The sequence below is a fragment of the Epinephelus fuscoguttatus genome, linkage group LG17 (assembly GCF_011397635.1).
Source record: "Epinephelus fuscoguttatus linkage group LG17, E.fuscoguttatus.final_Chr_v1".
NCBI classification, from domain to species: domain Eukaryota; kingdom Metazoa; phylum Chordata; class Actinopteri; order Perciformes; family Serranidae; genus Epinephelus; species Epinephelus fuscoguttatus.
In genome coordinates, this window is record NC_064768.1 from 13,116,658 (window position 1) to 13,143,379 (window position 26,722).

General features: G+C 39.3%; 2 protein-coding genes across 4 annotated transcripts; both read left to right on the forward strand.

Annotated features, from left to right (window-relative positions):
• The first annotated feature begins 472 nt into the window (after positions 1 to 472).
• Positions 473 to 7,661, forward strand: LOC125905287 (low affinity immunoglobulin epsilon Fc receptor-like). Of its 2 annotated transcripts, none has more exons than XM_049603194.1 (10): positions 473 to 548; positions 661 to 756; positions 973 to 999; positions 1,733 to 1,777; positions 3,160 to 3,341; positions 3,656 to 3,787; positions 4,980 to 5,082; positions 5,181 to 5,240; positions 7,047 to 7,421; positions 7,546 to 7,661. In XM_049603194.1, the coding sequence occupies exons 2-9, from the start codon at positions 705 to 707 to the stop codon at positions 7,301 to 7,303; spliced, it is 858 nt and encodes a 285-aa protein (XP_049459151.1). In that variant the 5' UTR covers positions 473 to 548; positions 661 to 704; the 3' UTR covers positions 7,304 to 7,421; positions 7,546 to 7,661. The 2 variants fall into 2 exon arrangements, with proteins under 2 accessions (XP_049459151.1, XP_049459152.1); XM_049603195.1 differs by having other exon boundaries at positions 482 to 548; positions 976 to 999.
• Positions 7,662 to 8,539: 878 nt separating this feature from the next.
• Positions 8,540 to 11,339, forward strand: LOC125904778 (ladderlectin-like). 2 transcript variants are annotated; one of them, XM_049602402.1, is made up of 7 exons: positions 8,540 to 8,825; positions 9,160 to 9,939; positions 10,226 to 10,270; positions 10,438 to 10,604; positions 10,685 to 10,819; positions 10,945 to 11,056; positions 11,161 to 11,339. In XM_049602402.1, exons 2-7 carry the CDS (start codon positions 9,891 to 9,893, stop codon positions 11,226 to 11,228), a joined length of 576 nt encoding a protein of 191 aa, XP_049458359.1. In that variant the 5' UTR covers positions 8,540 to 8,825; positions 9,160 to 9,890; the 3' UTR covers positions 11,229 to 11,339. The 2 variants fall into 2 exon arrangements, with proteins under 2 accessions (XP_049458359.1, XP_049458358.1); XM_049602401.1 differs by having other exon boundaries at positions 9,867 to 9,939.
• Positions 11,340 to 26,722: the final 15,383 nt, after the last annotated feature.

Here is a 26,722-nt window from a genome sequence, read left to right on the forward strand (position 1 = left end):
GTAAAAGAAGCATTGCATTTGATTGATATTTTTGTTGCTTCTTTATCTTTACTGTGTCTGTGGAAGTCATCAGTGTGAGGCAGCAGGTCAGGGAGGAGAGTCTGTCTTACAAGCACAACAACATGTATATGTGTATGTATTTTATGTAATCCTTAGGACATAATGTTTGCTTTGCTTCTCTATATTTCTATATCGACTATAGTGTGGCACATGGAGGACACTTTTACCAGTGACGGTGGCCAGCAGGTCGAGAGTTTACCACAGGCCAGAAACTTTCCCAGCATTTACTCAGCAGCTGGTGTTAATTACTAACCATGCTGATGATGTTTGTGTGCTTGCCAAAACATGTCTTTGATTCTTTAAAAGTTAGTTGTTAGTTAGTGATTCATCTTACAAGAGGAAATCCGTTACCTCAAAAAATGTCTGAAAGTTGATCAGTTACAAATCCAAAGAGTATTTCCTTGTTTTTTTGGTATTTAAGTGTTTTTAGTGGCAGTGTATCAGAAGCTGCAGACACTTGGCTGACGGATTCGACTCTACTGACGCAGGTTAGATTTATTGATTATACTGTATGTTAATCTGGAGTTTTCTGTTACAGTTCATGGATGTATTTATATCCAGTACCCTGTTTTAATATGAATAATTTTTTGTAATTTTCAGAATATTAGATTTGTCCTGCAGCTGTCCATTATTCAGCACAAATAATGAGGGTCATTTTTCTTCTCTGTGCCACCTTCACTTTGAGGATTTCAACAGGTGAGAACACTGAACACCAAACATGAAGTGTGATGCAACTTTAAAAAAAAAAAAAAAAAAGTGGGAAAAACTGAAAAGTCGTGATCAACAACATCACAGCTCCAGTTTTGTTTGAACTTGAGGGAGGCAGTGCATCTTTTTACCAACTAACTAAATGCATGTCATTAAAACTAGTTTCCAAAGATGGTTAATTGTGATTTGAATCTTCGTCCACAGCAGATCCAGTGAAGGAGATGAAGCCAGGTGAGACTCAACAACAACTCAATTTATGCAGCGCTTTTCAAAACTACGTTACAAAGTGCTCAAACCAGGATGCAATGAGGCAAACAAAATCAATTTAAATTATCTAAAAATAAAATGGAAGGAAATACCCAACAGTAATTTCATATATTTAACAATAATAATAGGAGAGACAAGAAGACTGGAAAGACGTGGTGATGCATCTTGTCACTGTTTATAGTCACAGTTTAAAGTCAGGTTATTCCTCCAGCTATAGTTACAGTTAATTACAGTGATTGGACAAAACATGACGATGCAGTATTTTGGATTTTGGTACTGAAAAACATTTTGGGAAAGATGCTGTTCAGTAAATGATTCCATCCTGCACCCTTTATGAGGCACAGGGTGAGGACAGATGTTTTAACGTTTGTCTGTGATCTATTTACTCATGTTTACAGTAAGCTCAGAGACTAAATGAAGGCAATAGTTGAAACTATTTGTGTGTTTTGTAGCTTTACTTTACATTTAAAAAATGGAGACTGGAGAAAATAGTGTATAAATGGTGGCATTTAACTGTTTCAGCTGGATTATTGTAATTAAGCTGGTATGTCCAGCTGTTACAGCCATGCGTTTGACACAGGATGAAACTGTGAGTCCTGTTCTGCTGAACCTGCACAAATGTGACAGTAGAACAAAAATAGATTTAAAAAAAAAAAAAGCAGTTATATAATATTTTGCTGTTCTTATTCCTCTGCAGAGCCGGTGGAGGAACCTGTCCCTGTTCAGCAAAATAAGACTGGAGGTGAGAACGAATATTTTGGCCTACACATAGAAGCCTCAAACCTTTTGTCCTGTCTGCAGTTGTTTGGACTCAGCTAGAGATTTTGAATAACAGATTGAAATGTAGCTGAAGAGGTGAAAATTAAGACCGAAACTCTCCATAAATCATGCTCAAAATCTATAAGATATAACACTTAGACCCCAATCACTTGAAAAAATAATGGTATTATACCTTTCTGCAAATCATGGATATGTTATAATTGCATGTAATAATATAATGTTGATGTTGAAACTTCACATTTCAACAACGCTGTTTCATTTTATTTAACCCATATTTAACCATGAAAGTCCCGCTTAGATCAGCCATCTCTTTTACAAGGTAGACTTGGCCAAGACAGCAGCACACAAAAAATTTCAGCCAAACAACCACACAGTTAATACATGAAAGATACACAGTGACATGTAAAAATATTAGAACGCCTATGCACAATGACAGGAACCAACCGACTCATTCATCCTTGTACTTATGGGAGCTTTCACGATACGTAGCTCAGTCTGAACACGAGAAACAGACAACAAAATTAAGTCTTTGGATCTCAGACTGTAGCTACTGTGAGATCTCTGGTCAATCAAAGTACACATGTACAAAGAGAGTTTACCCAGTGAGGTTTTATAAATGAACACATATCAGTGACTGAGCCTACGAAAGGTCAAAGATGGCCAACCAGCCCTGGAATAAAAGGTACAGTGATAAGTGAGGGTTTTATCTCAGTGCACTATATGCAGTATCTAACATGGGCAAACAATGTGCAGATGCATTCATGTACAACAGATCACCATAATCCAGAACCAGTAGAAACATAGCAGGAACCAGTCTTTCCCTGGCCTCACAGGAGAAACAGGACCTGAAATAAAACCAAAGCTTCAGTCTCAGAAGATTACTAGCCTGAGGTATAAAAGACAGGGAGTCATCAAGCCAAATACTGAGATATTGGGAACAAGTAACTACCTTTTTCCCTGAGCAGTAAGAACATCAGGAGTGTTCACAGGCTTCTTCATAGCATTTGAGAAATGCAAAACCTCAGTTTTATCAGCATGTAAAACCAGTGTTAGTTGTGAAAACTGAATCTAGACCATGTTAACGCTGTGGTTAACAGCACACACATCACATCACACACACCATCCACCATCCCCTCCGCCTCATGACAAAAAAGTCAGCTCATACACTATCTTACTTTGGAAAGTTGATATGATATGTATAAAATGTGTAAATGTAACATATTTGTGGTTTGCAGGAACGTACAATAACAACATTTTCTTCTGGCCAGTGCGCTCATGTGAAATTATCTGCAAACAGCTATAGAATAATTTCTTGTGAATGAAGTTCATGACTTTTTCCTCCAGAGGAGAAACGAGGGGAGCTGCTGTCTCGGGGAGCAGGAAGGATGGCCAAATGGCAGTATGGAGGAATTAACCGGTTTCCAGACTATTACAGTGGGGAGGATGACTGTCCAGCCAGCTGGCAAAGATATGGGTCCCGATGTTTTGTCTTCATCAACAGCCCAATGGCTTGGGTAGATGCTGAGGTAGCCTGATGTTCCACTCTCACATACAGGTGTTCCCCAAATTATTCCCAAATGCCATATTTTGTTTCAAGTGATACTTAAAGTAACTTTAAAACACAATAGGTTTAAAAGCACAACTCAAAAGATTTGTCTTTCCCCTGCTATGTCTGACTCTGCTCCCACAAAAATTAAAAATGAGGTAAAATGTGTGAAAATGTGCGCATTACTCTCAGACTGATTATATAAACTTTTTATCTCAACCTCCAAGTCAGTGCTACGGCCCTGAGGCCATACTATGTTTGTGTACAGTAAGATCTCTTAATCTCTCTTTACAGAAACATTGTTGGCCCTACGGTGCCAACCTTGCATCCATCCATGACCAATGGGAGTACAGTTTCATCCAGGACTCTGTAATAGACCAAGGATACTATGGCCAAGCCTGGATCGGTGGCACTGATGCAGTCAGGGTAATATGCAAACATCAGTTCACAGAGATGTATCCCTGTTTTTTTGTATATATTTGTAAATTCAGATGTCTTAAAGTTAATTTGACTGATTTTAGATTGTTTCGCTGGACCTTTAAAGGGACAGATGTGTGCCTTCTCTCCAGTATAATGGAACTAGGTGGCACTCAGCTTGTGGTGATCAAAGAGCCAGAAAAATCACAACCCGGTTACTCAAGATAATCCACAGACCTTGTTGTGAGTAGGTCATGGAACTTTCTTTTTACTGAACTACATCCACCAACCGTATCACTGTGCACAAGGAAGCATCCATTTACTGCTAGCTCACCTATCACTACCCAGGCCTCCAGGAATGCCGCTCAGTGTTGCTTTCAATTTTTCCCAGTGGCTACTGGGCCACTATTGCGGCAGAAAAATCCCCTTTGGCCCAAAAAAACATTTTCCCCATAGGCCACCATTATAAACCAAATGTCTGTAAAATTGTTGACAGGACACCTTGAACTGCAAACAAGGTCCATTCTAACTGTTTCTATCATGATTTTTTTGATCCATGGAGGCTTTCTAGTTGTAAATCTTTCCTCAAGCCAACAAAAGTGGTTTTAAAATCACTGACATCATCACAATGTAAATTCTATGAGGTGAGCAAGAACTTGTGGGCGGGGCCAGCAAGAGAAACACTACTGCACATAGTCAGTGGCCCGCATACCCAGGTTTACTGGTATGGCCCGCATACCAGTAAACCTAGAAGCTAAAAATGTTTTGGTGTACGCACCAGCCAAGTAATTACCTTTGAAAGAATAACCGTTATCTTGGAGTCCAGTATCTGGTTATTATACATTTATGGCACCACTGAGCTAGCTAATACTACAGCTCAGAGTAACCAGGTCGTGATTTCTGGAAAGGAACATTGCTGTTGAGTTGAGTCAAATGTTTGTTTTTGTTTTGCTTTGGGGTTTTTTGGTCCTTTGAACACCACAAGCTGAGTGCCATGTGGTTCGATTATATCCGAGAGCAAGCTGCCTTCTCTACAGCAAATATCTCCAACACTCAGTAACTTGCACCAAAACAGTCTAGACTGATAAACAGCACTACGGGTAAGAAGAACAATTAGGTATTTTTGATTTAGAGGTGAATTCCCTTTAAAATGTTTAACGGCCGTTATTTACATGCTTTTTGTCTTGTGTTTTTTTCACAGCCCATGGACAGCTTATGGAGTGACGGTTCAGTGTCTGATGTGGAGAGCTGGGCCGCAAGCACCTGGGATAGACGCAAAAAATGTCTTGCAATACGTCGGTCAGGTACAGTTCCTAAATCGGCTGACTCTGGGCAGGAAATGTGGTAAACCTGTTTCTAAATCAATAAAAATAGTGACTTTATTGTCTTGTTTTCTTCTTAGACCTCCTGAATAAGTGGTATTGTGAAGACATGCTTCCCTTTGTGTGTGGAACGAGACCAGGTGGACTGTTTTAAATATACCACAATGCTCTTAATCAGGAAAAACATCATTATGTATTTTAGAGCCAAGTGTGTGCAGTCTCTTCCAGTCTGCATGAGAAATCACATGAAACCATTTTAAAACCAAGTATAACATTCAAACATGCTGTAATTATAAAAATAACAGCAGTTTCTGTGGGACTGGATGTTAGTTATGATGATTGTCTGAACATCTGTCAAATTCCATCTATAAACAGCAAAATGTACTTATCAAAACTAAAAGAGCTTATCATGCAGTAAAATGTTCCCTGTCAATGTTTTACCCTTCTCACTGATGTTATTGGGTTACTGCTGCATTCATGTGTATGTTGCATGTTACCGCTGTCGATGTTTCAGGTTGTGCTCATTTGAGCTAGTTCATGTACTGTTGGGTAGTTTAATTTTACAGCAATGCATCATACTTTATAAGATCATTATATGTTTGTAGCATGGCTGTCCTGTGAGAACCACATACCTCTAAAAAGTCAACTTTTCCCTGCCCTGTTTTCAGCTTTGCGACAATGCATTTTCCAGCTGATCCAAGAGGGTTTCTAGAGAGTTTATTTAGCTTAAGTAGTGGCAGAATTTTATGCCATATATAAAACTGGAATCTGAAAAGTAGCTTAAGTTATCAGACACATGTAGTGAAGTAAAAAATACAATGTGTAGTGAAGTGTAAAAGCTCATCAAATGGAAATACTCCACTTTCAAAACAAGAAAAAAGCTCATCAAACATGACGCTTTATAAACACAAAATTATTTATATAGTAATATAATGGGCTACATGACGAAAAATATACTTAAAGAAAATATGTAAAGGTACAGTGTCTAAGATTTACAAGGATATATTGACAGAAATTCAATATAATATTATATGTCTTCTTTAGTGTGTAATCATCTGAAAAGAAGAATCATTGTGGGGTTTTTTTTATCTTGGAATGAGCTGTTTACATCTACATAGGGAGTGGATCCTGGTCTACAGAGATTGCCATGTTGCCCCGTCATGTTTCTACAGTAGCCAGAGCAGACAAACCAAACACTGGCTCCAGACAGGACCATTCGCAGTTTTGCATGTTCATATTTTAGTGTCAGCCACTGTAGTTTACTGATTTTTTCTTAATGTGAACTAGCTTTAGTCAGTGTTTTTACCAGGGAGAGTGGTGTCTGTGTATCAGTGGATAACATTTTCTTAAAGTCACAACCCCTGCAAAATGATTCATTTAATCTGAATTTGATCCGTTCAGTTCTATAACATTTCTTAAGTCTAGAAAAGTGACACGATTAAATAGTTTTATCCCCGTACAAGTGAGCAGAGTGCTAAACCAGCTCAATACGATTAAATTCAAACTGCACAAATCAAGCTTTTTAGCTTCATAATCTTGTTTTTGGAGTCAGAGATGACCATATTTGGACAAGAGGGTGGGCATGACTTATATACTGTAGCAACGATTCACAGTCTGCCCCAACAGTTGTCATAAAGAGGTAAACTAGCTATAGAAACCAAACATTTTTTGTATCAGGCTGTAAACATGTTTATTTCTGCTGTAAATTTGGGCATTTTAACATGGGGTCTATGGGGACCGACTCGCTTCTGGAGCCAGCCTCAAGTGGCCATTAGAGGAACAGCAGTTTTTGGCACCTCTGCAGTTGGCTACTGTTAAACTTCAATTCCCAAAACTTCAACTGCCCAAGAACACTGGCTGATGTTTTCTAGCAGTTCAGAGTAATATATTTAGGGAAATTAAAGTGCCATTAAATAGATATCTTTGTTTTCTGGCTTTAAAAACAGGAACGTTTGAGAAGGTGGAGGCTGTGCCGGTGGTGGAGAAACAGGAAGAGAGCAAGATGCCAGATGATGACAAGCAGAGCTGGCACAGCTGTCCTGCCAGTTGGTCCAAATATGGATCCAGATGTTTTACCGTCATTCCCAGAGAGATGCCCTGGATAGATGCAGAGATAGATCCTGATACTGCACATATATACATACTATATGTGTGTGTTCATGTAGAGCTGTATCTCCTCTTTACAGGAATATTTTTTGAGTAACGGTGCCAACCTGGCCTCCATCCACAAACCAGGAGAGTATGGGTTCATTCAGGAGATGATAAGAGGGAACACAGGTCTTAACCTTTGAGCCTGGATTGGTGGTACTAACGCAGTTAAGGTAAAGAGGAACTTGATTTACTGAAATAATGCTGCAACAGAGGGTTCAAGTCAAGATAAATGTAAATATAAATGATTTTAGGTTGTGTCAGTCTTTGAGATAACTTGATGAAACTGTCTTTCAGGACCAGACCTGGCTCTGGAGTGATGGATCTGGATTTCATTTCCCGAACTGGGGCATAGGAGAGCCCAACAGTGCTGGTGGCCAAGAGAAGTGCCTTGAGATGAACCGCTCAGGTACAGTGAGGTCATTTTTTCTCCTTACTCAGTTCTGATAGATAGGATAGGAAATCTGACGATTTATTACATAGACCACGAATAGTTGTGAAATCTAGATTGTAAATGTGACTTTTCTCTCTTGTCTCGTTATTAGAGGACCTCCTCTGCAACGATCTGCCCTGTGAGTCAAAGCTCGCTTTCGTCTGTGGAACAAGACCATAAAGTCCAGTTTAAAAGTATTTTGGATCCTTATTTCTGTGTCTTGACCTGCAAGTGTGCACAAACCCTGTGCCGCACAATACGTCTTAATCACACAGAAAGATGTGAGTGCCCAGACATCACTTAAAAATAAATCTATGTTAGACCTCACAAAGTTTAGTGAAACCTTCACATAAAGGTGTTTGTTCTTAGAAATGTAATAAAATTTAAAGAGTAATAAAGTAAGATTTGATTACTGAAAACACTGCTTGTGTCTCTGACTTAATTTCTCTGTGATGAGTTTCAAACAAGAAAAAATATATGTATATTGTCAGCAATTCACTGCCCAAAAAGACTTTCTCCCAACCTGATCTCACAGAAATATGTGAAATGACCATGACCTCTTAACACCGTGTTCTGGGTTGGCAGCATGTAATGAGTTAAAATTACGTGCCGGTACCACGGAAACAATGCCAGTGTAAGGTCAATTAGGATCCATTGTCGTGGTGGACACACAGATTCCCTGATTCAACAACATCACATCAACCTCGTTTTCCTCAGTGATATCTTTAACATTCCTGTATACACACAAAAACACGAAAGTGTCCTTGATAACTCAACAATATGACAGATTAATGTCAAGGCCATAAAATAAAATAAATGTATTTGCCAGCTTTTGATAGCGTAGGACTTTAAGAGCATTGTGCTGTGGGCAGATGGGGTGCATTCCACTACTGTTTTGTAGCTACTGTCTGCCGTATGTGGGCTTCATTCCATTTCAGATTGCCGTCCGTCTGCCGTAACCGAATCCAAACACCACTAATAAATATATAAATAAGAAGAAAAAAAATAAGGCTGAGCACGGAAGAACCAGAGAGGAAACACCATCACATGGAGCCGCTACCCCTGGCAACCGGGCCACCCTCCACTCCACCAGGGGAGAGCGGACCCCAAGCCAGCGCCACAGAGCAACAGTTGTCATGGGGAGGTAAATTAGCTGTAGAAACCAAAACATTTTTTGTATCAGGTTGTAAACATGTTTATTTCTGCTGTAAGTTTGGGCATTTTAACATGGGGGTCTATGGGGACCGACTCGCTTCTGGAGCCAGCCTCAAGTGGCCATTAGAGGAACTGCAGGTTTTGGCACTCTTGCAGTTGGCTTCAGTTTTCAGCCCCAGAGGTTGCTACTGGGTCATCACTGATAACATCCACTCTTCACAATATAAACTTTTATTACCAATACTTGTTCATTTTTTCAACATTTTATAGAGGACCTGTCATGTAAGAGTATTATTGATGCATTACTTCCTTTGTTTATGAAGGTAATTTAGGTTTTTTCATCAGCTGTGACGTCCAAGTTGTGAACAGGTCCCTTCCTATCCTATAAATCTGTCCTTGTGTGACCCCTTTACTGGTAATGCTTTGTCAGTAATGGTTCATCTGAACAGCTCTTAAACCTGCTATAACACTTTCTTAATGTATAATCATCCCAATAATAAATTCCCACTGTAAACCTTTGTCAACCTGATATCTTTGGAACTTTAATTCTGAACTTTGGAGTGATTTTTTTTTTTTTTTTAAATGGTGTCAGCTGTGAGTTATCTTTGACTGAACCCAGTAATACCAATACCAATCAGTTTTTTTTCCAGGTTAGTTAGAACATAATACCGCCATAAAATCTGACGCTCAGTTGGGAACTGATCTGAAGAGTTGATCCATCTGCCCGGAAGATGCAGTATAAATTGATCAAACTGCACTGATAGCTGCAGTCAATAAATAAAGTGAACTTTGGAAGTGTGATAACTTTTGGATCATTATTTCAAAATGAATATTTATTTCCCTGTTGTTGGTATATATAAGCTCTCTTCACGCTACTTCCTGCAGACACTGACACATTTGATTCTGTTCAAGCAGGTGAGATTGTAAAGTTGCATGCAATTTATATAGATATCTGTATATCTACTGCTTTCATAAGACAAAGTCATCGCTTTGTTTGTTTTACATGTGACTTTTTAATCATCTCTTGCAGCTGTCCAGTTCATCGCTGTAAACAATGAGGCTCGTGTTTCTTCTCTGTGCTGCCTTCGCTCTGAGTGCTGCAGGTGAGGTGTAGAGAGAGGATGAAACTTCAAATAATTTTCATCTTTTAAAAGGTTACACCGATTGGTCCTGATGGAAAACTATAGCGAAATGTAAAATATATGCACATATCTCTCAAAGGTGTGAATTGACCACGTGGACATGAACTCTCTTTACTCAAAAACAAACAAATAAACCACATCTACATTACTGGTGCACTTTTGATTAAGCTTAAAAAATCTGATATATAACCAACTTGCAAAGTACATGGCAGAAGTTTCTGAGGATAATTATCTTCTTCTTTAACAGGTCCATTAGAGGAGATGATGGATGTCCAGCAGAACATACAGCAGGGTGAGACTCTGCCAATTACTATTCCTTTAATGGGTTAAAATTCATTTTATCAGAATCCTGTTTTCCCAAGAACACTGGCTGATGTTTTCTAGCAGTTCAGAGTAATATATTTAGGGAAATTAAAGTGCCATTAAATAGATATCTTTCTTCTCTGGCTTTAAAAACAGGAATGTTTGAGAAGGTGGAGGCTGTGTCGGTGGTGGAGAAACAGGAAGAGAGCAAGATGCCAGATGATGACAAGCAGAGCTGGCACAGCTGTCCTGCCAGTTGGTCCAAATATGGATCCAGATGTTTTAACTTCATCCCCAGAGAGATGCCCTGGATAGATGCAGAGGTAGAGCCTGATACTGCACATATATACATACTATATGGTGTCTGTATTCAAGTACACAAAACTATATCTCCTCTTTATAGAAATATTGTTTGCGTAACGGTGCCAACCTGGCCTCCATCCACAACCCAGGAGAGTATGGGTTCATTCAGGAGATGATAAGAGGGAAAACGGGTCGTTACCCTCGAGCCTGGATCGGCGGCACCGATGGAATTAAGGTAAAGAGGAACTTAAAATGACCAAAATCATTCTACAGCAGAGGGTTTAAGTCAAAGTAAGTGTAAAAGTAAATGATTTTAGGTTGTGTCAGTCTTTGAGATAACTTGATGAAACTGTCTTTCAGGACGGGACCTGGTTCTGGAGTGATGGATCAGGATTTAATTTCCAGAACTGGGGCAAAGGAGAGCCCAACAATGTTGGTGGCCAAGAGAAGTGCCTTGAGATGAACCACTCAGGTACAGTGAGGTCATTTTTACTCCTGGCAGTGTGTTACATAAACCACATATTGTTGTGAAATTCAGATTCTAAATGTGACTTTTCTCTTTTGTCTCTTTGTCAGAGGACCTCCTCTGGAACGATCTGCCCTGTGAGTTAGAGCTCGCTTTCGTCTGTGGAACAAGACCATAAAGTTCTGTTTAAAAGTATTTTAGAATCCTTATTTCTGTGTCTTGACCTGCAAGTGTGCACAAACCCTGTGCCACACAATACTGTTTAAAATGCACAGAAAGACATGTGAGTGCCCGGACATCACTTAGAAAAATAAATCTATGTTAGACCTCACAAAGTTTAGTGAAACATAAAGGTGTTTGTTCTTAGAAATGTAATAAAATTTAAAGAGTAATAAAGTAAGATTTGATTACTGAAAACACTGCTTGTGTCTCTGACTTAATTTCTCTGTGATGAGTTGAGTTTCAAACATGAAAAAATATATGTATATTGTCAGCATTCAACACTGGCAGTCTCAGCCATTATCAAGCTCACAAGGCATTGTGGGAGGTGTAGTGTTTGAGTGCTAACAAAACAACCAAGGTCCTCAAATAGAGCAGAACACTTAAAGGGATAGTGCACCCAAAAATGAAAATTCAGCCATTATCTACATAAAAAGTTGTTTGAAAAAACGTCATTTGAACTCTGTTTTTAGCCTCATTGTAGGCTGTAGCTCTAACTGTGTGTGCGCTTGAGTACGTGAACACACATGAAGACAGTGCCCATGTCTCATGGTCTCACGCAAGTGCGCACACATGAGCGTGGTGCACAGAGAGGCAGTTAGAGCTACAGGCTACAATGAGGCTAAAAACAGGGATCAAATGACGTTTTTCCAAACAACTTTTTATGTCAAGGCTTCAGGACACTTGGATAACTACGGACGAGCAGTATGGAGATATTTTGTGGTTTCAATTATGTGTTTTTGGACGTTTGAATCTGGGGCACCGTAAGCCTCCATTAGGTGGAGTTGTGTTGCTACCCCCTCTCCCCTGGGATCTCCGCAAGTGATGTGAGGACTTTAAAATTTCACCTGAGCCTCCCTCGGCATATGGGTGAGTAGATAACGGGTGAAATTTCAATTTTGGGTGCATTTTGCGGCAGCTGAAGTCCGAGTGGGGTGGGCAGGAGGGGTGGTGGATGGGTCCAACAAACACGAACTTTCACCAGAGAGAGCGGTGACTGTGTCCCGTAAGATTCTGAAGCCAAACCCTGTTCTTTTTTCCTGAACCTAATCACATGCTTTTGTTGCTTAAACCTAACCATGTCAATTTGCGGTTTGTACCGACGTAAATTACCTGTGAAAACAGAAGTGTATCTTGAAAGACAAAGCATGTTTGCAACAACAGCATGCAACAACTGCTGTAAACGGGGAAGTTTCAAACATAAAAAATAACTTCAAAAAACATAAAATGCCTCCATACTGTTCGTCTGGTGTAATCCAAGTCTCCTGAAGCCCCAAAATATCAAGTTGACTTGAAAAGACAACTTTTACACCGTGTTTTTAGCCGAAATCCTCAGGTTCTTCGCTCTGATGGAGTGCACGTGAACACAGCTCCCAGGTAAAAACTACAGCAAGGATTTAGGCTAAAACATGGTGTATTGTTTGTCCCCATGTACTTGACAAAAAGGCAGTAGTGGAGGAAGTATTCAGATCCTTCATTGCAGTAAAAGTATTAATAATACCACACGGTAAAATACTCCACTACAGGTGAAAGTCCTACATTCAACATGATACTTAAGTAAAAGTAACAATGTTAAGTATCATTAACAAAATGTACTTGAAGTACTCAATGTAAAAGTAGTCATCATGCTGTAAAATGTTTCCTGTCATATCTGATGGTTTGGGATCACTGTTACTGCTGTATTAATGTATAATTCATTTTAACTCCTTTATATATTGTTGGGTAGTTTAATCTACAGGAATGCATCATATTCTGCAAGATCATTAAATGTTTGTAGTGAAGCTGTCCTGTGAGAACCACGTATCTCTAAAACGCCAACTTTATTTAGTTTATTTCGCTCTAGAAGTAAGAGAATTTTCTCAACACATAGAGGAACATTACATCATTCATTTTATCACAAACACGTCAACACATTTGGAGAAACATGGTTTTCACTGGACAGGAAGTGAACAAAAAACTGTACTCTGAAAAGTAGGCCTAACTAAAGCAGTCAGAAAAATGTAGTGGAGTAAAAAGTACAATATTTACCTCTGAAATGTAGTGAAGTAGAAGTATTAAGTAGCACAGACAGTAAAATACTTCAAATTGGTACTGAAGTACAGTGCTTGAGCAAATGTACTTACTTACATTCCACCACAGCAAACACAACCTGCTGCTTTCTCTGTGTCCATTTTCGTCTTCTACCCGTCCTCCACAGCATCCTTGTCACCTCTTTCACCCCTGATGAGTTTGCACCCCTGCTCACTGCTACAGTTAAGGCACTCAAATACTGGTATGTTTTTCATAAGAAAAAGTAAACAACACAAATATATAGCAGATGTTAGTAATGCTCCATCTTAACACTGACCTGTTCACTGCTGAACTGCAGTTTGTTGTTGGCCTTTAAACAGAGCAAGCACAACTGGACTAACTAAAATTCACATGTGGAGGTCATGATCATAGATTTGACAGACTAGTTCATATTCTCAAAACCAGACGATGTGAACGGTAACATGTAAAATACGTCAACACAAGTCATCATTCTACATTTGTTATCTAGATTCATATTTTAGAAGAATAAAATCAGATTCACTACTGAGACTGCTGACTAGATGACATTTTGACCCGTCTCTTTTTGTAGTTTTTGACCACTGCTCCCTCTTTGTTGCTTTATTGGTGTGTAACTGATTTCTCCCCATTGATGCCGAAACGGGGTGAATTTACTTTGTCCACCAAATGTATCATAGAGATGGAGCCATACATGCGCGCATTGTATCAGGACCAGGTCAAAGTGTGCCACATCTGTCACAACTTTGCTTTCCAGGTAAATGTTTCCTCTGTTTCTCTTCTATGTATAAACTTAATACGCCCTGATAAATACCTGAATGAAATTGATTAGTTCTGTCATTGCTCCCTCTGGGTTTGAGAAAGAGTTACTGCCTCAAGTGAGGGAGTTCAAGTATCTGGGGGTCTTGATCAGGAGTGAGGGGAGCATGGAGCTTGAATTGATAGTTTGGTGCGGTGTCTACAGTGATGCGGGTGCTGCGCAGGACTGTCATGGTGAAGAGGGACCTAAGCGGGAAGGTGTTATGCTGACATGTTCTTGACATAACAGTGATCATTTTTGCTTTAGTTCAGCTAATGTGTGACAAACCTGATCTTTACAAAACAAATTTTCTCACTTTATGGATCTGATCTTTTTTTTTTTTTTTCAGTGTCAAATTTGTGAGAATTCTTCATGTGGCATAAAAATACACAACCCATGTGTGGCCAGATACTTTAAAGGAAAAGCAGAGCCGCGGTGTCCGGCATGTGACGACTTTTGGCCACATGAAATCCCTAGTAATTATTGTTTATTAATGCAAAATGTTTACACACTTACTAGACCTAAGATACTTACATAGATGCATATTTTTAAAGTCCTACATACATCTGTTTTGATTTTTGGAAAATAATCATACATTTGCAATTGTGTGGTACAACATGCTGGTGTACTGTTTTTATTGTCTAAATTATTTATATTAGATAACTGCATGAAAAAGGACTTAAAAATATTCTGGCCTTTTGTCTCTTATTTTACTTAATTTGACCTTTTAAAACCACATAGTATATTGTCTTACTTTATGTGTTAATAAATAGAATAAAAATGAACAGTTGTATGACTGCCAAGTGACTAGAACAAGCAAATACTGTCTGCTTGTATGTTTCAAATATTTTTACTGTTCATTTCAGAAGTCAGACAGCCCCGTTCTCAGTCCACAAGATGAAGACTTAAGCATCAACTTTGTTCGTTTGTTAAATTTTTTTCAACATGATTTGTACTAAACCAAACGTTTAATATAAAAATAAAGTATATACTGTATATATGTATATAATATATCTGCACCTGAATGTTTGTTTCCATCATTTGTTCATTCATTGCAGTCATTTTCCCTACACATTGTTCAATCCTATGTGTTGCTTTAAGCTCAATCATTAAGAACATAATAAAGCTTCTCAAATGTTACGTAAAGACACTTTTCTTTCATCATCCATTTTTAATTGTCTCTCAAACCAGGTTCTTGATCTGACAGAAATCAGACCTTATAATTACAACAGCATTAAAGGTTTTACCAAACCAGGTGAGACACAAATATCATGAGGCCTGCTGTTGAACATTTATTCTCATTAAGTAGATGTAGTTTTTATACAAGTTTTGCATTGCTGCTGAAACCTGACATCTATAATTCACACATTACCTTGATAATCCTGTTTAAATGAAGTTGCTATGACAATGATGAAAAACATTTCCACCCAACTGAATATACTTTCACATTTTCTTTCCCCTAAATACTTGAAACAATTTGAAAAAGGTAACTGCGTAGAGTCAGAGGTAGAGTCATGCTTTATGTCTGCAAAATCCAACCAAATAGATAATAATAACAGTTCTAGTCTCTGTTGCTGAATCCCAAATTATGTCTTGTATTATCTTCTGATTACAGTGTTTGTTACTTGTGCTGTAACAATGCTGTGACTGAAGCATAAGCCAAACTGAAGCCACCTGAGGAAAGTTCACCTGATGGGAGCCCATCACGTTCAGTCTGTTAAGGTCCACATGGGCTCATATTGAAAGGTATACAACATGCTGTATTAGATAGATAGACTTTATCTAATGGCTTTATGTAAAATTTAAACATGTTTAATACAACTATTATCATACCAGGTCTGCAACTAACAACTATTTTAATTATAAAATAGTCTTCTGATTACTTTCTGGTTTAATGAAATCATAGTTTGGTCTATAAAATATATGACTGGGTTCAAACAACAAGAATTAAAAAACAACAGCCAGGACACAATGGCCCAAGATGAAGCATCATTTTGAGATCTCCTGTCCTGCGAGGGAGGGATAGTAATACAGGCAGAAACTCATCAGAAACACCAGTATGACAATACCCAGAGTCCTGGCTGCTTTTCTCTCTGACTTCTTTGCAGTGACTCGAACTTTTCTGGCTGCAGCAGCTGTAATGTGAGACTGCATGGCACGAAGCGGAGACACTGCCACAAACACTCTCATGTACAGAATGAGGATGATTGAGGAGGGGCCGATGAATGTGAACACAAGGTAGACAGTTCCGGAGATATAGTTAATGACCACCATACACTCCCCATAGCAGGAGTTGTATCTGTCAGGCTGCCTGAGATGGTCCTTTAAAATCAGGCTGTTGTAGCGCGTGATTTTGTTTGGGTACTGCAGAGGATAACAAATAGCTACAAAGCGATCGATTGATATGAACACGATGTTCAGACGCTGAGGTGAGAGTGAAGCCTATAATGTAAGACAGAGCACACATGACATCGCCCAACAACCAGCAGGTTTCTATGAATCGCACGTTTTCCACCGGCATCACCACAACCCCAACTAGGAGGTTTGAGACAGCCAGGGATAGCAGGAGCAGGTTGGTGGAGGTGTGAAGCTGTCTTAAGTGTGACATGGAGATAATAACCATAAGGTTGAGAGCTACAGCACAGTGCACACTGATGAAGGGGAAAAGCGTGTAGAGAAGGATGGCCCCAGAGCGAGGACACATTAAACCCCTGCAGGACAAGTTCAGGAGCAGAGGGTAACAGAGCTCCTCTCCCTCCCTGTCCATCATCCAGCACTGTGGAGAGGTGACGAACTGAACCTGCTGAGCTCAAGCAGCTCTCTGATCGTACAAGACATAGTGCAGCTCACTTATCTCTTACGGCACTCCTCAACTCCCCAGTCATTCTCATCACTGTCTGCTATAGACTTATAGGCTGCTTTTGTCAGTCTATTTGTTGTATCTGTTATTTTTCCGCATACCTCCTCCTCTTCCTCATCTCTCCCTTGGTTATTCCATCTTCCCATCTTCCTTTTTTTTTTACACAGTTACATGATGCAACATAGCAGAGTCATGCAGCTGGTGAAGAACTTTTCTCTTAACTACAAAGCAGTGGCGTAAGGTAGTTACAATGGGTCCCAGTGCACGCTATTATGAGGGGCCCTATTATGCCCTAGTTACGAGTTATGAAGCGCACACACACAGTTTTAGGTGTATATATATTTTAGCAACAGTGTGTCTGACTGCCGCTTTTACGTTATCCACTTGCATATACTTGATATGGACACATTAACATACATATTACACAGCAATCGTCACTACATATCTGTATAAGACAAATTTACAAAAGAAAAGAGGAAATTATTAGTTTAACTTGATACTTTTTTATTGGTAAATTATAGTTTTTTAAATAGTTTATGTAGAATAAGTTTAAAAGTTGTTATAGACTGAGACTGTTTTTCAAAACCAGAAAACCATAAGGGAGATGGGTTTGCCTTATGTAGGGCATGTATGGAAAATAGCACCATTTTTGTTTTAATGTGAGTTCTTCTTTGAATACGGGTGTATTTCTAGGTGGCAGTCGGGCCCCTCCACCCCATGGGCCCCAGTGCAACCACTGCCTACACCATCTATATTTACGCCCCTGCTATAAAGCTTTGTTAAAGTTTTGTTAAAGTGAGATCAAGCCCCTCCAACAGCAATACTTGTGTTTCCAAAAACAAATTGAAAAGGCAACTTACAAGCTGTTTCTATGGCATCAAATGTCATAGAAACAGAACGATGACCTGGCTGAGGTCATGTACATAAGGCCTTCAGATCATTGTGATCTCTCACTTTGCACTTGGATTTGGACCAGAACCAACCTGTGGAAAGATTACTCTCTGAGATTTAAAGTAGAAAGCAGAACTTTTTCGAAAACACTTTTCAACCTTTTGGACAACTCAACTTTGTGGAAAACCCAAAGATGGCTCCCGGCGGACCCCCAGCGGACCACCTGTCTGTGAGGGACATCAACCCCCCAGGTAACACAACTTCCAGATTTATTTTAGCATTTTACTGGTTGACACGACCTCTGAAATTGTTAAAAGTGTTATCAGTTTAAAAGTTGGACAGTTCACAGCATTAGGTTATTAGGTCTGTCGGAAAACTCCAGATTTGGTGAAAACAGACGCTAATTTCTAACTATCACATGTGATAACTTAGTTGCCTTTTCACATCAGTTTACAAACAAACGTGAATTAGTATGATGACTCGTTATCACACTTATTCACGTTTGTCGTGTAAACAGATGTATTTGATGGACAGGATGTGTTAAAGCTACCAGGACAGGTGCGGAATGTGTTAATAATTAAAAGGCCTATAGGCTAGTGAGTTGAAAACACTAATTTTGTTTGAGGGTATCAATTTATCGACATGTGACAATCTGTGATCAGTTCTACTGGGGAAAGAAAAAAAAAAGATGGTGACCGGGCTGAATTTTAAATATCAAAAATGTTATTATGTTGTGCGCCATGGCAACAATGGAACGTCAGGATGTGAGGACGCACAGGTATAATGAAACCAGGGCACGGTCTCCTGAGTTTGTTTGTTTAGATTTTTGAAGACTGACTTTTTGTATCTGGTTCTCTGAGAGGCCGTTTACATGTACACGGTGATTTTGATAAACGGAGACATCTTCCTTCATTTGTGCCCTTCGTTTACACACAAACGGAGATTTCTCCTCTGAAAATGAGTCTTTCTAAAAACTCCAGCCAGAGTGGAGATTTTGGAAAACTCCGGTTGCACGTTTGCATGTAAACTGAGGTAAACAGAGATAAACGGAGTTATAGGCAGCCGACGTCACAGTATGCGCCGGAACTTGCGCCTGTGTCAAAAGTGCGACTTATGTTGCTATGGTGACAAAGGATACATGGAAGGCTTGAGCTTCTCGTTACACTGCCACCTACAGGTTTGGCATGCCCTTGTGTATATATACACATGAAAACGGAGACGGTGAAATGTCCGTTTATGAAAATAGCTGGCCACGTGTAAACGGCCTCTCAGTGTCAGAGTAGGCCTATATCATATTAAATAAACTTAGCCTATTTTTAACATTTAATATTGAAATGCGCTTCACTTGTTAGTGTGATATTTTGTTTGACTTCTGTGACTGACTGTGTGTGCATCCTGCGTCCAGGATGAGATCACCTGCTAACGTTACACGCACTGTGATTTGCAGCTCATAAACTTATAAACTTGTAGGTCGGTCTGCCCAGAGCTCACTGCGGTATTTTTTGTATTAATGTTGCCATGGTGCACTGTGCGTAATGACGCATGTAGTGCGACGCATATGAAATAGCCTACATTTACGCTGTTTATTGCAAACCATCAGGCGTTTTGTCATCACTGAAGTGATGTGGATTGATCACATTGTTACTGCAGCTTTATTTTATGCTATATAGCCTAATGCAACATTAATTGATTGTCATGCCGTCATCTGTTCAAACTAGGAGCCTGGGCTGCGCAGTATTACTGTTAGAAGGTGTAGCCCCTTGTGTGTTGGGGGACTTTGATACTGATGTAGTGCAGCTGTATTATGTGTATGTTGTAGTGTTTTCCAATCTACATTTTGATTGCTGCTTATTTAATCCAAAATATTTAAAGAGAGACTTAATCAGAAATTCTTATAATATATGGCTAATTATTATTAATATTATTATTAATAATAATAATAACAACATATTGCTATTTGTACCGGGGTACAATTAGAAGCGGATGCTATTTGTACTCTGGTGTAGGCTATATAGCAGTGTATGCTAGTACAATTAGAAATACATGCTATCCGTACCCTGGATTATAGTGATGTGTGCTGCTTATGCCCACCTTGGTGCAAATATTTGTACCCTCATTTTGTACAACTAAACTATTATTATTCAACCTCAACCCTCAGGACCTAGATTAGCAACATAGTCAACTATCCTACCATTACAACGCAACCATGCCAAGTGACCTTTCTTTAAGCGGCTTTATGGTTGTGTGTAGACCCTACGCACATCGCCCATGCCGTTGTGAGCATTTTTACTTCTGCGGTGGTGTGTCTGTGTCACTCTGCACCTCCAAAACACTAATGTTAGTCAGCGTTAATAGCAGTTAATAGAGATGATTTCAAACACAAGTACACACACATCAGCTTCACTATAACTCGCAGAATTCACAGACAAACACTTGTGTTAATCTGGACTACAACATGCTAACATTATTAGCACAAGCCTATGGCATTTTACATTGTATAAATTAACCTAGCAACTAGTGATCTTTCCCTCTTCTCATATAAAACCAAGGACGCTTCTTAGTGTTTGCCTTGAATCAACCTTGTTGTGTGTAATGTGCTATATAAATAAAATTGAACTTGAACTTGAACAACAGCGACATTTAACAAAGGTAACGGCACACAGTTTGGCTCCATTACAACTCACAATGTTCTGCGTCAGATAGGTTTTTTGTATGCGCAAAGTTTGTTGTTGCATGTCATACAGGGGTGAAAATAGCCCAGCTAAGAGGCCAGGGCTATTTATACTGGGGTGCAAATAGTCACTCCGATATTATAATTCGAGTATTTGATTTTTTCCTTCCTCAGGTGGTGTGTTCTTCGTCATCGAGCGCCCAGCAGAGGATGGCCTCCCTGAAGTCATCAGGATCCTCGACGATGATGAGTCTGAGGCCAAGGAGGACGACAATGAAGATTCCGGGTCCAGGTCCACCAGCGAGGAGGAAGAGGAGGAGGTGGACGTTGATGACGACAGATTTCGGCCAGGATGGTGTTATTTTCCTGTTCCTTCCCCGGAGCCTCTTGCACAGCCAGTGGAGTGTCCTGAAGATCTACCCCCAGTCTCTCCTAGGTCTGAAGATTCTGCTCCCCGAGCCTCTGGCCTCAGCTCATCCACAGAAAGAAGCAGGGAGGACAGCGACACACCTCAGGTAAGTGGGAAGAGGCAGAGGAAGACCTGTGAGGACTGCGATGAAGAGCCAAGACCCTCCACTTCAGGCACCAGCTCCTCCGTTCCCAGAAGATATTGGCCGAGTTCTTTCCAGTACCCGAGGAGGGGATAGGGGGATGACAGCCACTCTGATGAAGACTGACGGACCTGATTGGTAAACCTTTGTGTCTGGAAGGACTGATAAAGGCCCAGGCAGCCTCTGCGTCTGGCGAGGCTAGCACAGCCCTCGGTAGTGTCTTGCACCAGGGCTTTTTACTATTTTATTATCGTTGATATTGCTGGATGCATTTACCAGTGATTGGGAAACCTTTGTGCCTGGAAGGACTGATAAAGTCCCAGGCAGCCTTTGCGTCTGGCGAGGCTAACACAGCCATTGGTAGTGTCTTGCACCAGAGCTGTTAAATTATATTTTACTTTTGAGTAATAGTTGATGGATGCATTTACCAGTGATTGGGTAAAGCCCCATGCGGCCTCTGTGGCTGGCAAGGCTAGTACAGCCCTCGGTAGCGTCTTGCACCAGGCATCGGCAGAGCGGATAGTAATAATAATAATAATAATAATAATATTAATAATAATAGCAATAATAATAGCAATAGTAATAGTAATAATAATAATAATAGTGAAAATAATAATAATAGTGATAATATTAATTTTATTTGTATAGCACGGTTACAACGTGCTTCACAAAGTGCATGAAAATTACAATCACAATAAAATAAAATATTAAAAACAAATAATTTGACTGTGTGTGTGTTGTAAAGTGGGCCCACAGTATGGGGTACACCAGTGTACAGGTTTCTGTGGATTTACAGAGAGTGATGTTCACCTCAGTTTTTCTCAGACCACACTGTATCGTCTCTTCCTGTCAAACATCTGATGTGTACCTCACTTACTCCTCCTCTGCTGCAGACCTCCATCCAACTATAAGAGAATGAGGACTGTCAGTAATATCCTGACTGGCTCCTCCTCCATCAAACACCAATCATAATCTTTTGTTCTCAGATAAAATCTATGACTAACAAAAGTAAGAAAAAGTTTTACCTGGACAGTAGGATTCACACTGTGGCAGAGACTGCACAGTTTTCACAAACATAGAATCTGTTTCTCAAAGTTATTTTTGGACAGTAATGGTCCTCTGTCAGTAACAGTTAAATATGAAAAAAGATCCTGTGCAATGGGCAGACCTTCAAGCCTTGCAGACATGAATTTGGAGGGGATATGACAAAAGGTGTACGGCACACATCTGAAAACCCTTCTGTCAGAAAGAGACCTTAGTGGAGGGCGAGGGTCTTTGAATAGCTTGAGCTGGATTCCTCTGGATTTAGAGGCACTGAAGGATTTGTGATCACCATTTTCCCTGCACTTTGTTGACATGAAAATAGAGGGTTGTCTGAAATTAGATTCACATCACCAGGGGCCACATATTGGTTATGGGCAGTTAGTGTTAATTGGTATTATTAATGTTAAACAAAGATATTCCATAATCATTCAGATCTTCATGTTATTTTAATATGATGTGGTATGTGAAAATATTTTTTGGGATGAATACTGAAAGGTACCCATAGCTCTAAATATATGTTTTTGTTGAGCCTACATCGTTTTGAGCATTTGGAGGTGGTCTGTGTCACTCTGCAGTTACACCTCTTAAACACTAGAGCGGGGTGGAGTTTCTGTGAAGTGCTGTAAAGTTGAATTGTTTCAAACACACACATTAAATATGACTTAATAGCAACAATGTTAAACACAAGCACACAAATCAGCTCAATTAGAACTTGCAGCATTCACAGACAAAACACTTGTCTTTATTTGGACACATTTTCCCCACAAATACAACATGCTAATGTTATTAGCACAAGCCTATGACATTTTACATTGTATAAATCAGCCAAGAGGCTAGCGTAGATTTAATCTTCTCATATGAAGCCAGGGACAACAGCATCATTTAACAAAGGTACCATTCCAAAATTCAGTTCCATTAGAGCTCACAAGGTTTGCAGACAAAACAACTGTCATGTATTCGACACATTTTTTTTTAAACAAACACAACATGGTAACGTTATTAGCACAAGCCTATGGCATTTTACATTGTATAAATTAGCCTAGCGACTAGCCTAGCCTACTTACTGTATGAAGCTAGGATAAATCAAACACAAGACATCTTTTTTGTGTGTGGAGGTTTTATTGCCTTCACACTTTATTGTTTCTTATCTGTGAAATAAAAGTAAATAAAAGCTTTGTGTCCACTGAGGGAAATGGTTTCAGTGTACAAAAATAGACAGGAGGCCTGCGTTGCCACGACACGTAGTTACATTTTTGGGAAGGTGCACGGTCAGGCTACAGTGTAGGGTACAGCGTAGCCTCTGCATTGACGCAGAGAGTCTGCCATAGGTATGGCATAAAAAAATCCTGCTGGGGGGGAAGATAGCAGGTCAGCAGTAGATGCCATATTCAAGAAGTATACACCACATATAAGCTGGGAACCTGAAGATTAATTTGATAATAATAATAATAATAATATTTTTCATGACTACTGGAGATTTATTTAGAGAGAAATTGCATTAGCTGTTTACAGTACGGTTTATGGTGACACATTATAATTGACTGTGGGCTCAATTATAGATCATTCGAAAATGTATGTAATGTGTTTGTGTAGAACAGTCTGAAGATGCTGTGTAGAATGTGTGGGAGGAGATAAGTTGAATTAGTTTTAGTAAAAACAGAGTGATGGACTTAATAATTTACACTAAGCTGGAATTTACAAAAGTGTCTCTACTCCACTCCTGTGAAATAATAACACCATTAATACAGTTAACAGTTGGTTTAGGACATTTATTAGGAACCGTAAGACACCGCAACTAAAATTTGGTAAGTTGCAGTTACCTTTAGATCAAGGAGGGATGGCAGTCCCCAGCATTTAACAGCTAGCTTCTCATTTTTAGTATCTGGTAGAGTACGGAATGATCCAGATTCTTAATGTGGTTAGATATTGGAGCATTCAGGCTGTGTAGTCCAGCTAGTCTTACTATATAATGACAAAAACTCTGTGTGTGGGTGTGTCTGTCTGTGTCTCTGTTCCACGTTTTTCTCCTCACTGACTTGGTCAATCCATGTGAAATTTGGCACAGTGGTAGAGGGTCATGGGAGGATGCGAATGAAGCAATATTACATCAGTTGGCCAAAGGGGGCGCTATAGCAACCAATTGAAATTGCAAACTTGAAATTGCATATCTCATGCCCCGTATGTCGTAGAGACATGAAACTTTGCACAGAGATGCCTCTCCTCACGAGGAACAAATTTGCCTCAGAACCCATAACTTCCAGTTATATAGATTTTCTGCCATTTTGAATTTTTTTGAAAAACACTTAAAATCGATCTCTTCCAATGAAGTTTGACCGATCTGCATGAAACTCGGTGAACATAATCTAGGGACCAATATCTAAAGTTCCCTCTTGGCAAAAGTTGGAAAACTTAATAAAACTGAGCTTCTATAAGGCAATGAATATTGCGGAGGGCGTGGCTCATCACATAAAGGTGTATAACATCTCAAGAGTTTCACTGATCACCAGGCAACTTTGTAGGCATATGACCACACATAATCTGAGGGGACCCCTCCATTATTGACCCCATCAAACAAAATGGGGGCACTAGAGAGCTAATTTCTTATCTAGGCCTAACCGCCATATCGATTTTTACTAAACTTGGTAGATATGTAGAACAGGACACCTCAAGGTGACTGGAGAAATTTAACTCTAATTGGCAACTGGGTGGCGCTACAACAACAGAAAAATGCTTAAAAATGGCTAAAATGCAACCGATCGCTGTGGCTCCCCCTGTGGTTTGTTTTTTTTTGTCCTAATTTTTGGTATGACTAAGTCATGGTATGGTATGCTGTACATAATCACGGAAACTGTCAGTGTGTCGTTCTGTCAGTCAGTCATTCTGTCTGTCCCTTGTTTTTCTACTCACTGACGTGGTCAATCTATGTGAAACTGCACATAGGCATTGAGGATTGGCATAGGTAGAAGGTGACAAAGCTACCAATGGCTATGGACTAGTCTCCTATTAATCCTGAATCTGAGAGAATGAGAGATTACAGATGGTAATTTAATTGTTAAATCTACACTAAAGACTTGGGATATCATTAAGGAATGGGGAAAAAGAAGTGATGTTTCATCACCAATCACTCAAATACAAAAAACATAATAATTATAAATAAAAAAGAGATTATAAGATAGATAGATTTTCCACCAGGGATGACAGATAATGGGTTTTCCATGTGAAAAAATGCAGCTTTTGCAATTCTGAAAGACTTAGGCTAAAATGTAAACAGCCTCAAACACACTTTTTAGGTTCCTACAAGATGTTTTATACAGAATCAAACTGTGTGGAAATTTAATCTGGAAATGTCATCAACGGAGCAATTCTAAATAAAACACCAAGCAATAGATTTATAGTAAGATGATGTTATGAGGCCCTATACACGTTCCTGTAAAGTGAACTGTGCAATCTTGCAAACATGGGCTCAGGACCTTGGGGTGCAGATAGACGAAGCTACAGGGATAGATATTTAATATCATGCTCATAACATATTCATGGTCAGGGAATATTGCGAAAATCTGGGAATAAATTCTTAGCAAAACATTTCTTCATCAATGTGTTTGTAAAGGTGTCTAATAACATATATAAAAAGATTTAAATTCAACTCCCATAGGAAAATCTGTGACAGTTGCTGAAATTTCAGGTACCCTGAACCTTATCGGTGAAAAACTGAAAATGTTTACCTCTGCCTCAAGTAGCTTGTGAGGGGTCAAACTAGAGGTTTTTCAGGATTCTGAATTGATTGCAAGCATTTGTTTTGCACCAAAACCACTCCTTGGTGGAAAAAAGGGCTACGCCTAGTTTTACGTGTAAATTTTAAAATCAATCAACCTTTTTATTTAGACTCCAGGTCCATTAAAAAAGACAGACAAACATACAATATTTAAAAAAGACAGTCATACCAGTGTTTCCACATATCAGACTGGTATCGTACAGTACTGAGGACAGGGTTAGTCAACATCATTATAATGGCATTACAAGAACTGTTAAGTCGACATATAAATTTGAATATCAATTGTCTCAAAAGAGTATGAAATGTGATAACTTGTACTTTACAAAAAAAGTTCACTTGCACTATACCATCTTGGTTTCCCAAACAAAATTCGCAGACGGCAGATGCTGGTCTTTTTAAACTTAATCTCACTTTTCCATCTTTTTACCTGTCCTGACAGGTAAAAAGATGGAAAAGTGAGGTTCTTATCCCCTTTTACTCTGCAAATCATAACAGAACTCTTCTTAGCGTTATAATTCACATCAAATTTTACACCATAATCAGAACATATGTTGAACAGCTCTTGAAACCCAGGACTGCTAGGCGAAACAATTGCCAAATCATCAGCATACATAAGATGATTAATAAGTACACTACCAACCATACAACCTGTTTTACAATTTCTTAACTGGTCTGAAAGATCATTCATATAAATATTAAAGAGGCATGGTGACAAAAGACCCCCCTGTCGAACACCATTACTTGTCCCAAATGGAGCAGAGACAGCATTTCCCCATTTAATCTGCATGCTCTGGTTAGAGTACCAGTAAGACAGGATCC

Excerpts from the sequence above, each read along its gene's own strand:
- LOC125904778 (XM_049602402.1), top strand. The coding sequence starts at position 9,891 with ATGAGGCTCGTGTTTCTTCTCTGTGCTGCCTTCGCTCTGAGTGCTGCA. Across the intron at positions 10,271-10,437 it reads CCAGCAGAACATACAGCAGG|GAATGTTTGAGAAGGTGGAG; the intron begins GTGAGACTCTGC and ends CTTTAAAAACAG. Across the intron at positions 11,057-11,160 it reads CCTTGAGATGAACCACTCAG|AGGACCTCCTCTGGAACGAT; the intron begins GTACAGTGAGGT and ends TCTCTTTGTCAG.
- LOC125905287 (XM_049603194.1), top strand. The coding sequence starts at position 705 with ATGAGGGTCATTTTTCTTCTCTGTGCCACCTTCACTTTGAGGATTTCA. Across the intron at positions 757-972 it reads CACTTTGAGGATTTCAACAG|CAGATCCAGTGAAGGAGATG; the intron begins GTGAGAACACTG and ends CTTCGTCCACAG. Across the intron at positions 5,083-5,180 it reads TCTTGCAATACGTCGGTCAG|ACCTCCTGAATAAGTGGTAT; the intron begins GTACAGTTCCTA and ends TTTTCTTCTTAG.